This window comes from Rhinolophus sinicus, chromosome 18 (genome assembly GCF_057876585.1).
Source record: "Rhinolophus sinicus isolate RSI-liver-muscle chromosome 18, RSI-T2T, whole genome shotgun sequence".
Classification (NCBI taxonomy): domain Eukaryota; kingdom Metazoa; phylum Chordata; class Mammalia; order Chiroptera; family Rhinolophidae; genus Rhinolophus; species Rhinolophus sinicus.
The window spans coordinates 16,873,536-16,886,479 of record NC_142518.1 but is presented as its reverse complement, the minus strand read 5'-3'; the positions used below and the strand labels follow the sequence as shown (position 1 = coordinate 16,886,479).

At 44.7% G+C, this 12,944-nt stretch overlaps 1 protein-coding gene across 4 annotated transcripts in view; it reads left to right on the top strand.

Annotated features, from left to right (window-relative positions):
• Positions 1-8,876, top strand: part of PCYT1B (phosphate cytidylyltransferase 1B, choline) — a 115,743-nt gene extending 106,867 nt beyond the window's left edge. For all 4 annotated transcript variants that reach the window (XM_019757054.3, XM_019757055.3, XM_074324221.2 and 1 more), the window contains one exon: positions 4,984-8,876. In XM_019757054.3, the coding sequence (XP_019612613.1) occupies positions 4,984-5,196 (213 nt within the window). In that variant the 3' untranslated portion in view covers positions 5,197-8,876. The remainder of the gene's footprint in view (positions 1-4,983) is intronic.
• Positions 8,877-12,944: the final 4,068 nt, after the last annotated feature.

Below are 12,944 nucleotides of genomic sequence, written 5' to 3'. Positions count from 1 at the left end.
ACCAAGCAGGTAAAAGGCCTGTACACTGAAAACTACAAGACACCGCTAAAAGAAATTAAAGACACAAATAAATGGAAAGGTATCCTGTGTTCATGAATTGGAAGAATATTGTTAAAATATCCATACAACACCAAGTCACCTATAGATTCAATGAAATTCCTACCAAGATTCCAATGGCATTTTTTGAATGGCAGAAATAGAAAAGACAATTCTAAAATGTATGTGGAACCATAAAAGACCCCAAATAGCCAAAGTAATCCTGAGAAAGAAGGAGGCATCACACTTCCTGATTTCAAGCTATATAATAAAGCTATAGTAATCAAAACAGTATGGCACTGACATAAAACAGACACATAGACCAATGGAAGAGAATTGAGAGCCGAGAAATAAACCTATGCAAGGGAGCCAAGAATACTCAATGGAGAAAAGATAGTCTCTTCAACAAACGGTGCTGGCAAAATTGGATAGTCACATGTGAAAGAATGAATCTAGACCCCTATCTTACACCACTCACAAAAATTAACTTGAAATGAATTAAAGATTTCAATGTAAGACCAAAAACCATAAAACTCCTAGAAGAAAACATGGGTCTTGGCAATGATTTTTTGGATTTGACACTTAAAGCACAAACAACAAAATAAAAAACAAGTGAAATAACATCAAATTAAAAAGCTTTGGCACAGCAAAAGAAACAAATCAACAAATTGAAAAGACAGCCTACAGAATGGGGAAAATATTTGCAAACCATGTATCTAATAAGGGGTTAATATCCAAAATATGTAAAGAACTCATACAACTTAATAGCAAAAACCCAAATAATCCAATTTAAAAATGGGCAAAGGACATGAATAGACATTTTTCCAAAGTAGATATACAAATGGGCAATAGGTACATGAAAAGATACTCAACATCAGTAATTATTAGGCAAGTGCAAATCAAAACCACAACAAGACATCACCTCACACCTATTAAAATGGCTATCATCAAAAAGACAAGATAACAAATGTGGAGACAATGTGGAGAAAAGGAAACCCTATGCACTGCTAGTGGTAAACTGGTGCAGCCACTATAGAAAACAGTATGGAGGTTCCTCAAAAATTAAAAATAGGTCTACCACATGATTCAGCAGTTCTACTTCTGAGGATATATCCAAAGGAATCAAAATTATTATCTCAAACAGATATCTACACCCCCATATTCATAGAAGCATTATTTATAATAGCCAAGACATGGAAACAACCTCTCCATCAATAAATGAATGGATAAAAGGTGATGTGGTATACACACACACACGCACACACACACGAATACTACCATAAAAAGGAAGGGAATCTTGACATTTGTGACTATATGGATGGCTCTTGAGGGCATTATGCTAAAGTGAAATAAGTCAGACAGAGAAAGACAAATACTGTATGATCTCATTTACGTAAAATCTAAAAAAAAAAAAAAAAATCCTCGTAGAAAAAGAGATCCAATTTGTGGTTACCAGAGGTGGGGTGTAGGGGAAAGGGAAGTTGGGTGAAGGTAGCCAAAGGGTACAAACTTCCAGTTATAAGATAAATAAGTACTAGGGATGTAATGTACAGCATGAGTACTACCGTGTTTCCCCCAAAATAAGACCTAACCAGAAAATAAGCCCTAGCATGATTTTTCAGGATGACATCCCCTGAACATAAGCTCTAACGTGTCTTTTGAAGCAAAAATTAATATAAGACCCGGTGTTATTTTCGGGGAAACACGGTATAGTTCAACACTGCTTGTATGGTACACATGAAAGTTGTTAAGAGAGTAAATCCTAAGAGTTCTCATCACAAGGAAATTTTTTTGTATTTTTTTCCTTTTTTGGGGGGGTATATTCCACGGGTGCCAGAAAAAATGTACACATTTTAAGAGATGTTATCCATGTATTACTTTTTGAAGTTGAATTGAATTACAGTAGCAATGTGTAGTATGACATTCACTCAAAAGATGGCGTTAAATCAAATGAATGCTAGCGTCATTCATTGTATTACAATTTTAATACCGTTTTTTTCATTTCTTAAAATGTGTATACACGTTTTTGGCACCCTCTGCATATGAGATGATGGATATTAACTAAACTTACTGTGATAATCGTTTCACGATACATCTAAGTCAAATCATTATGCTTACCTTAAACGTACACCTTATACCTTAAACTTATACCTTAACCTTATAAAGCACTATATGTCAACTATATCTCAATAGAACTGGAAAAATGTTTTGTTTGGGGATTTTTTAATTTTTATTGGGAAACTGTTTTTCCAGGACCCATCGGCTCCAAGTAAAGTCATTATTTTCAATCTAGTTGTGGAGGGTGCAGCTCACTGGCCCATGTGGGAATCAAACCGGCGACACTGGTGTTATGAGTACTGGGCTCTAACCAACTGAGCCAACCAGCAGCCCCAGAAAAATGTTTTTTAAAGTTGAGAAGACTAGAAACCTTTAACAATCTGATATGTAAAACATCTCACTTCAGCCATTTTGCATTTGTTTGATTACTATGATGCTGAATATTTTTTAGTATATGTGCTGCCGAAGCGAGCACAGATGCCGAACATTTTTATGGTTCATTTTTAAGTCTTTTGTGAATTGCCTGGATATGCCATATGTTCATTTTTCTATGAAGGTTTTTACTTTCTTTTTTATTTGTAAGCTTTGTTTAAATACTAAGATCCATAATTTGTGGTTAAATGCTGCAAAAAAAAATTCCCCTATATTTTTCTTTTGCTTTTTACCTGTTTCATGGTAGATTTTTTAAGGTACAGAAATTTTTACATAGCCAAATACCAATGTTTTTCCTCTATGGTTTCTTTCCTTGCTTTTATACTCACACCCAAAGATGTTCCTAAAACACCGATGTGATCATACCCCTCCCCTTGATTAAAATCTTCCAGGGGCTTTTGAGGGGGAAAAAATGCAGCCTCTTTCTGGTACTCCAGCCTCAGGCTACTGCCACTCAACAGGTGCTGGGACTTCTGGTCACACCAAGTAATCGTACTGAGTACTGTCTACTTAGCTCCCTCTTGTTGGACAAGAGCCCTCCACAGCCCACAGGCTCCCTTCCCACCTACCCCTCCTCTTCCCATGCATCACTGAAGCCCCAGCTTGGACAGGACCATCTCCTGTATAGCACCTGGACCCTAGGGGGTTCGATAGTACTTGATAAAATGAATAACTCGAACAACAAAGTCTAAAATGACTAATAGGAGAATCAGCTCTCGGGGTCACTTTAGGATCAAAAGACTGGACAGAGCTGGGGGGCTGAGTCTCAGCGATGAGCAATGGAGAGAAAGGAGAGTGGAGAGCCCCGGCAGCATGGATGGAATAGTGTGTGTGTCTGGGGGTGGGGGGTTGCTGTGCTGCAGGCAAAGAACAGAAGATCAAATTGGCTGGCAGCTCCGGGAGGCCTGGTGCCCAGGGGCTCGGGGCCAGGACTGGGCTCCCCAGAAGGTGGAAGGGCAGTGTCAGGGAAGGGCTTGGTCCTGAAAGCACCAAGTAGCAAGCAGTCACCTGAGGTCTCAGACTGGAAAATCCATCTTACCACCCGAATATCCTCCACCACCACCCCCAGGACCCCCCCGCACCAGGAAATGGCATGGCTGGCCTTCTAGTTTCACAGGTCAGAAACTGTAGTCACTCAATTCCTCTTCCTCCTCACACACCCCACATCCCATCTGTCAGTGAGTCCTGTTGGCTCTGCTCTCAGAATGTAGCCAGACCACATACTGCATGATTTCCTTTAAATGACATTCTGGAAAAGGCAGAACCGTAGGGATAGAAACCAGATCGGCTGCCCGAGGCTGAGGGAGGGGGTCCTGAGAAAGGGTCCTGAGGGATCTGGGCCGCTGATGGAACATTCCTATAATTTGATTGTGGTGGTAATCACACAACTGAAGGCATTTGTCAAAACTCACAGAACTGGACACTAAAAAGTTTTAAGTCAATTAGACCTTAATAAAACTATGGAAAAAAACATACTGGGACCGTAAGCATTTCCCACCATCCTCCTGGCCATGAGCCTGGTCAATTATTGCAGGAAGCTCTCAGCTGTCCTCACTGCTCCTGTCCTTGCTGTGCTGTAGTCTGTTCCCAGCACAGCAGCCACAATTGTTCTTTTAAACCAAAAGTCAGTCTGTTACTCTTGCTCAGAACTGCTGAAGTAGAAGAACTGTCCAGAGGTTTCTCTTCTCAAGGTGAAGGTCAAAATTCTCACATGGCCACCAAGACGCTACATGACATAGTCCTCTGTTAACTCTTCTGGTGACCTCCCCCTAACTCCCATCCCCCATGCCCCTCCTTACCCAGGTGACTCCACTCCAGACACCATGGCCCCATTGCTATTCCTTGGACATGAACTGCATGCTCCTTCTTGGGCTTCTCTGTCTGGAATGTCCCCTCCCCCATCTCTTTCAGCTCTTTGCTCAAATAGCACCTTCTCAGTGGAGCCTTCCCGGAACACCCTATTTCCAATTGCAGCACCCCTGTCCCCTGGCCCACAACCCCTCTCTCTTTATTTGCTATCCTCTCATTCTAGTTTTCTCAAGAAGTACAGTTCCACCTGACATACCTCATATTTTATTCATTTTGTTTATTGTGTGATTCCTCCTTATATCCATGAGGAGAGGGATTTTTGTTTGGTTTCCTGCGACCCTTCCGGTACCCGACATTACTATTTACCTGGCAAATAATAGACACTCACTTAAATTTTGTAGATAGAGGAAAAGAGGGCACGGAGGAAAGAGTGCCAGGTAGCAGCAGTGATGGTACCGTCATGTGTGGACATCTCACTGCACCCGAACTTCACTCAGCTCCTCCCCAGAGAGAGTCTTGGACGGTATGGGCTGTAGCACACGTCTGTGTTTGTGGGCGCAAGCATTTCGGGGTGGTGGCTCTCCTTCCTGCTTTGCCGCCATATCAGATGGCTCACTAATAGATCCGTTCTCTCCAATTTCTCTGTAGAAGCAGATGTTCCAGGAGAGGAGCAGCCGGATGCTACAGGCGTTGTCCCCAAAGCAGAGCCCTGTGAGCAGCCCCACCAGGAGCCGGTCCCCTTCCCGCTCCCCGTCGCCCACCTTCTCATGGCTCCCAATCAAAACCTCACCCCCCTCCTCGCCCAAAGCAGCCTCAGCCTCCATCAGCAGCCTGAGTGAGGGGGACGAGGATGAGAAGTAAAGGCTGCTGGCAGACAACAAGAGCCACACCACGCAGGCCGGGGAGGTGGGGGGGGGGAACCTGGGGATGCCTGGGTGGTTTTGAAACGTGACAGTCACAGGAGCTGCAGCTCAGCTGGGAGACCCTGAGCTCTGCTAAGGGGAGGCCTTGGGACCAGCTCTCCCTCAGTCTCCACTCAGCCCAAGACTTGGGCTCTGCATGGAGGCTTCCAGCCAGACAACCTATACAAACCTTAGCATCATCTAGAATCACTCTACTTTAACCTTGCTAAGGAAAGATGCAGAGCACTCCCCGCAGACTTGCACCGAGTGGGGTGTCTTTTGCTTTGGCCCTTACACCTCCCCCCACCAAGTACACCACCTACGGAAGCGGCTGTTTCCTCAACCTGCTACTTCCAGCTCCTAAGGGCCCTGCACGTTGCCTCCTGCCACCCAAGCTCTGCCAAAGCTGTTTCCAATAAAAATAGTTGAGTTAGAGGTAAATTCCAATCTTCTCAGTTTAGCCACTGAGACCTGATGTCCCAGTGCATCAATTCTTTCCAGTTCCAAGAATATGGCGCATAGACAAAGCCTTGCTTTAGGCCAGATATAGAAAAGGTCATCTCGTGCGACCCTTGACTTCTTATTCAAAGAACAGTTTTGTCAAGGAGAGCACCGCATAAGACCTAATGTGCTCCTGGTTGTACTTTTTCATCAGTGGTTTGACTTGTTTTCCCCAAAGTACCTTAATCTGTGGGAAACACAACAAAGCAAAACATCCTATATAAGACAGAAAAGAGGAGCTTCTTTGCTTTGGCTCCAAGTTTAGCAGATGGTAAATATCTTCTGAAGCTTCTCCTTAAAGGATGCTATCATGGAATGGCTTTCCCCATTCTGACCAGTTAACAGTCTCATAGACCTCAAGTAAAAGTTTGATGTACCAGACCACATAGGTTACCAATAGGGGGTGCTACCTGCACGTTATCTTTTCTATGTACGCTCCAAACATGTCATCCAGGGTACAGACCATATGCAATATGAAAATACGGTGGTGGCATTTTATACTATACTCCTGCTCTCACCCTCATAACCCTGCTGAAATCTTTGGTCTCAAGGACTATCTGGTTCCCTTGTGACTTGGGAATTTCGTCAAAAGCTCATCCCGAATTCCTGTAGGAAGGCTTGTGCCAACCAGGAAATTAGTATGTTGTTCTCACGGCCTCTTATCATATTTTTGGGTGAAGGGAGGCTCTGAAGAGCCTCTCAGTGCACGAGGAAACCTCAGTTCTGAGCTCAACATCTGGATGGACTAGCGAGTGTAGTGATCCCTGCCCCTGGGTTTGCCAAATGGGATGCAGACCCTAAGAATTCCTGCTGAACTGTTTGAAGTTACTGTCCCCTCAGCACAGGTAGGAAGTGAACAGGCGACTCAAGGTGTAGAACCATACTCTTGGGTAGAAGAGGCACGGCCTGGTTGTCCCAGGAAAGCCAGAGACAGAGCTGAGGCCTAACTGAGCAGAGGCCCGAACCAGCAACTTGTGGGCACAACCCAGCATCTCTTGTAACAGAAACACCCCTTTTCAGGGGCCCTTGGCACCAGCCTTCTGGATGACAAGTGGGGCAACCAGTGAAGGAAGGTGGCATGTCTTTCCCACTTGCGTTGGGGTCAAACTACCTCCCTGTCCACCTGGAGATGAGTGGTGTTTATTGGGAAGCAAAACCATGAGGCTAAGCTGGCTTGGAAGCCCCTTGTTCATGGCACTTCCTCCAGCGCTCTGTCAAGTACTCGTGCAAGACAGAGCTGGCACGAACATGGTATGTGAGAAGAAACCTTTTTGCAGTCAAGACCTAGCGCATCATCACACTGCAGAGAGAGCAAGGGCCCCTTCTTTCAGTGTGCCCATCTGGTCTCTCTCTTCCATCATGCACCCAGGGCAAACTGGGCACATTTGGGTGACACTTGTAAGCAGAGAAAGGATGAGACCAGCTGGGCAAGGCAAGGTGATGAGAACAAGGAGAAAAGAGGTGCCTGGAGAGAGGAAAGGAGATTAAAGAAAATGTTCTCTCAGACCATTTCAGGACCTAACTTGGGAGGGAGACTGTCTTGGGAAGGCCTCTTATATGCTTACTCCATGACCCAGGTCAGATAGATCCACTTTGACCTGAATCCTGCCCTAGAGCAAATAGCATGGGGTTGAGGTATCAGGCTGATTATACATTTGTAGGCCCTACACACCATACTGACAGGTGCCACTTATGTGACTCAGATTCAGTGCCATCATAGCCACCAATCAGGAAATGACCAATGCCTGGGATACTCCACAGATGGACCAAAACAACCCACAAGCGGGTTCTAAATTTCACCCTATGTCCCCCCCAAACCTTCCCCACCCTCCTAAGGCTACAAGACTACTGAGAAGGAATGGGGGGATTCTGCAGCCCAACTTTTGATGCTTCCTGGCCATTGGTTTCTTTGAGCCCCACCCCCCAATCCTGGGAGATGGGCTTGCTTTGTTTGGTCTGGCCAGTCAACAGTAATGGCCGAGAGTGAGTGAAGGTCGCAGTGCAAGATGTAGAAGGTATGATGCAGGCTTGCGGAGGTCAGCAGAAATGACAGAAAGCAAGGAAGGATTCTTCTGTCCTAGAAAGGGATGGAAGCTTCAGGTGGAAGCTTCACACTGAGGACGAGAGTGCTCCACTTATGATTGTGGAAGAAGGCAGGTTAAATAAAGATGGGCAAAACCGGGGCTGAAGGAGGGTGAGGGTGGGAGTGGTTACTCTGTTCCCCTTCAAGTGCCACTCAGCCCCTAACAAGAGAAGAAGGCAGGCTCCCTTTCACAGACACCCAAAGTCTGGGTACCCATGCAGATGTGGGTCCTCCGTCCCCTAGCTTCCCTATTTCCACACTTCTCCATTAGCTGCCACGCCCTCCTCCCGGGACCCTGAAATCAAATGTTCACCCACCAGCTAAAAACACGGGGGACTTGTAATGTCAGAGTCACATTGAATGGCCCATTTGTGGGAAGCCAGCTCCCATGTACCAGGACCTTACAAACATAAAGGGAACCAATCTCAAGAAGGGTGGCCCTGAAGTCTGCCTTCTGACCTGCTCTGTGGGGGAAGAGACACAGTTGCGGAATTGCAATCTTGCTCCATGCCTTAGGCTATAGTTGCTGTCAGTCCATCCTTCATGGGAAGGACAGGAAGAGCCGGGTTTATTTTCTCTCCATCTTCAGATCTTATTTGAGCAGGCAGCCGTATCCCAGGTCAAGATGCGAGATGATGGCACAGACGCAACTGAGTCACATGAGCACACACGGAGCTGAGACCCTGTGCCTCAGGCATCCATTCGGCACTAGTCCTGGCCATCAGATTTTTTTAAAAAGAGAATAAGCTCATGAGGCATTTGCAACTTCTACTTCTCTCTAGGTTTTAGTTTTTTGTTGTGTCACTGCAATGTGTTCCGGGACAAAGCCATAAGAAGAGCATACATACTTAAGACTATGCTGTATATATGATGACGACTCGTCTGGGTTAAAGCACGACCTTATGCCCAAGCAATTGCTCTGGTGCTGAATAATGCAAACTACTGGAATCAGCCCTCATCCCTGCCCCCACCCTCCCGGCTCCAAACCCACCCCTGCTCCCAAACGGAACACAGCATTCCCAACCTGTTTATAAATAAAGAGTTGCAGAAGTGCACTTTTGCTGGTTGTGTTTTTTCGAAGTGTGCTCAATGTGGAAAAATACAGGTGTAGCAGCTGTGCCGGACCTGCTCAGCTGTGTCCCCAGCACTTAAGGATGGGACTCTACACTGTATGACAGGGGGCAGAGTCTTGGAGTTGCCCAAAGGCCCACACCTGACTTAAAAGCTAGTTGGGAACAGAGTTGCCTGGAGGGGGGTTCCTGTGGGGAGCCCAGCCGCTAACTTGCTTTGTGACCTTGGCCAAACCACTTAAATTCTCTGATCTTGGTGTCTGCTTTTGTAGAATGAGGGGTTGGAGGAAATGGTTTCTGAGGTCTCCTTTGCCTGTGTAGGTCTCTACATTTGTGAGGCAGCCTGCATTGTTCCTAAGCTTCTCCAGCTATGATGCTGTCACTGAGCAACCATGAGAAAGTGCTTACCTCTCTGAGTGGGAAGCTGGAGAGGTGGCCAGCCACGCCCCTGGGGCCTCCACAACGGCCAGCGTCAGTGGCCCGTCTCACTCCTCAGCTGCTGTAGGATCGCAGGCTCCACTCACTTTTCTTACACCTGACGAATGCTTTTCACCTGTAGCAAAACGTGGATTAGTGGCCATTTCAACCACTTTCCCATCTTCGGGGAAAAACTCCTTTGATCAGCTGGAAGCTGATAGATGGGCGTGGAGGCACTGAATCGGGATCTCAAATGTCAACAGTTAAGGCAGATGCCCAAGTTCTGAGAAATGTTCTCATGCCCTCCACTCCCGAATTTAGGAGTTTCTATTAACTCCACCTGGTGAGGGTTAACTCTTTGAAATGACAACAGTTCTAACATTAGCCCAGTCTCGAGAAGAATAAAGCCAGGCCTGTAGTCAGCAGGGGAATTCATTTAAAAACAGAACACCTGTTATCATAGATCATATTACTTGGCTTTGCCACACAGATCAAACACATTCTTGACAGGTTGTACTTAGAGTAACAGTTACATGTTTCTTCTTGACTTCCATGATACCTGTAATGCAGGACCTCAGCTCCCGCTCCCCGCACAAGAACGCAGGACATGGTGAGGCCAAAAAGGAACACCCACGGAGCCATAGGTAGGGGAGTCATGCCACTATATTCTTGATGGCAGCTGGTCAAGACACAAAAGCAAACATCCGCCAGTACCCCAACGAGGGGTCTTCCTGCACCCCAGTATCACTGGCAGCCGGGTGAGACACCAGAAGCAGGATCAACACGATCCGCAATCCACAATCCGCTTGCTAACCACACTTGGTAGTCGCCATCCGCGCTTGCTAGCACGGCCACGGCAGTTATATTAGTGGCTAATGCCTAACTGGTTACAGCTGATGGCCAACCAGTCACAGCTGATGGCCATCTACTACCCAAGCCAGCACCTTTGCACATGAGGTCGAGAGCCTGGAAACTCCTCTCTGGGACTCCATCCCCACACTACCTCAGAAATATTTTCAAGGGAAAAACAATCAGTTCTAAGGCATAACAAAACTCATGTTTAAGAACTCTGATATTTGCCCCAAAGAGAATTAGCCTTTGTTAATAAACACAACCCCTGGAATAAAAAGGCACACTATCAAAAATGTTTACACACACACACACACACACATTGGCTATTGGAGTTGAGTGTTTAAGTGACTTCTCCAGGAGTTTGGCAGGAGCTATTAGACAAAAACACTGCCATGAGATGCTTTTCAGACAAAGCCTGACAGTTCTAAGCACCAAAGTATACACTGGAATCAAATTCTTTAAGAAACCATCAAGTAAAAACCGATAACTGGCAAAATCTGAAAATCTTAAAAGCATAAATATCTGTAGGTGCTAATTGATCTTTTAGGCCATTCTGCACAGCCATAACTTATATTCTTTAAAAAACACACCATATATACAGAATTGTACACCTGAAATCTATGTAATTTTACTAACAATTGTCACCCAAAAAAAACTTAAAAAAAAACACCCCAAAAACACCGTATTAGCTGAATCTCAGCTGCAGTTGACCAAATGTGGGAAACTTGAGGAGAGTAGTCAGAGTAGGGTTGGCTTGTGTGTCTCCTACATGCAAGTTTTAGTCTTCTTACTTTCATTATCTTTGTTAGGGAGCAGGGAAAGGAATTGAACTACAAGATTACTGTACTCTTCATAAAATCAGAGTTCGGATGGAAGGATTAAATATAACTAAAATATTTGATATATAACCTTCCATTTTTAAAGAATTAATGAATCCATACCTGAAAAAGCCGGGATACTTTATGCTTTCCACAGGGACCTCTTCAACTTATTGTACTTGCAAATGAACTTGTCACTCTAAAATTTCCAAGTTCAAAGAAAACCTGTCATCTTCTGCCATGCACATGGCAGGACATGACTCGTTACATACCTTGAGGAGATAACCGGTCTTTCTTGTCTGGTAATCATGTTCCATGGGACAGATGTTAATAAGACACCATTTACTAGTCTAACCACAAATCAACATTAACACAATTGGGTCATTGATTCTTCTTGTATTTGTTTTCTATCTGGATCCCAGGAATTAACAATAGATGAAAGAAATTGAATAGGTGTGTATTAGTTTTCAATTGCTATAACAAATTTAGTGGGTTAAAACAACATAGATTTATTATTTTACACTTCTGGAGGTCAGAAGTCCAAAACGGATCTTGCTGGGCTAAAATGAAGGTATAGGCAGGGCTGTGCTCCTATCTGGAAGCTGTAGGGGAGAATCCATTTTCTTGCCTTTTCCAGCTTCTAGAGGCCATCTGCATTCCTTGGCTCGTGGCTACCCCTTCCATCTTCAAAGCCAGTAATGGCCAGCTCAGTCTTTGTCACATCACATCACTCTGACACTCCTTCTGCCTCTCTCCTCCACTTGTAATGACCCTTGTAATTACATTGGGCCCACCTGTATAATTCAGGAAAGTCTTCCTATGTTAAGTTCATAGGCAACATTAATTACTTCTTGCCATGTAATACAATATATTTCCAGGTTCTGAGGATTAAGATGTGAACATATTTGGGTTGGGTGGGGGGGCTTTAGTCTGTCTACCATGAGATGACTGAACACAGTAGGTCATAAGCCCTTGAGCCTTTTTCTAGGTCCTGACAGAGTTGAGGAACAGTAACCCTCATGCAGATAGATTTATGTTCCTCTTTTAAACATTCCTACATCTACTCATGATGAATCTACTTAAACGTTTCTCTCGAGTCTTGACGTCGACAAGAGAAGTGTGGAATTGGCATAATGGGAGATGTCTGACCCAAGTGGACATGCTAATTGGTCCATGAGGGGAGGAAGTGTTGGGTTCTCAAGTTATGAACACAGAACCGTGGCTGGTGGAGAAGGAAGTCGAAGACCTCCCCTCCCACTCTTCTCTGTGCAGATCCTCCAATTCATAGTTGGCTCATCCAAGAAGTGACGAGCCACTAACCAAAGTCTTTGATCGATGGACTTGTTCCTGCTGAAACAAGACTAGGAATAGTTTCCGGCTAGTGGGCAGAATCTGTTTCCTGCTTATTCTGCCCCATTTTTGTTTGTCTTTATTTTGTTTTGGTTTTGGTCCTTGGATGTTGACCTTAGCCAGCTTAAGCTGGGACTTACTTCCAGCTACTCAGTATCAAGATACTCCATGCCCCTTTCTAAAGTAACTTATTTTCCCATTGCGGCCTTTGGTCTGCATTTTAACTTAAGGTCTATCATCGTATATTCCTGTCTGAAGTATTCAATAAACATTTGAGTGAGCTACTAGATGCTGGGGATATGAAGAATAAAGAGGACACACTTCCTGCCCCTCTCCCCCACCACTGCAGTTCACTAGCTTGACTCTCAACTCGGGCCTCTCCTGACCTTTGACTTCACTGAACTCTTCATGAACAGCTCATGTTTCTGATTCTGCCAAACAGAATTTTATGATTTTACTAACTTACTAATTTCAAATTACTTTATTCATCACTTTGGGGTGGGGTGCTCTAACTTTCCCAAAGTGCAAAGACTGCCAACTCTTACTCAGACTGAGGGAAAATAGGAAAAGTAGATTATAAAAAGTAGCTTTTCTATTTATTAGAAACCACTCTGAG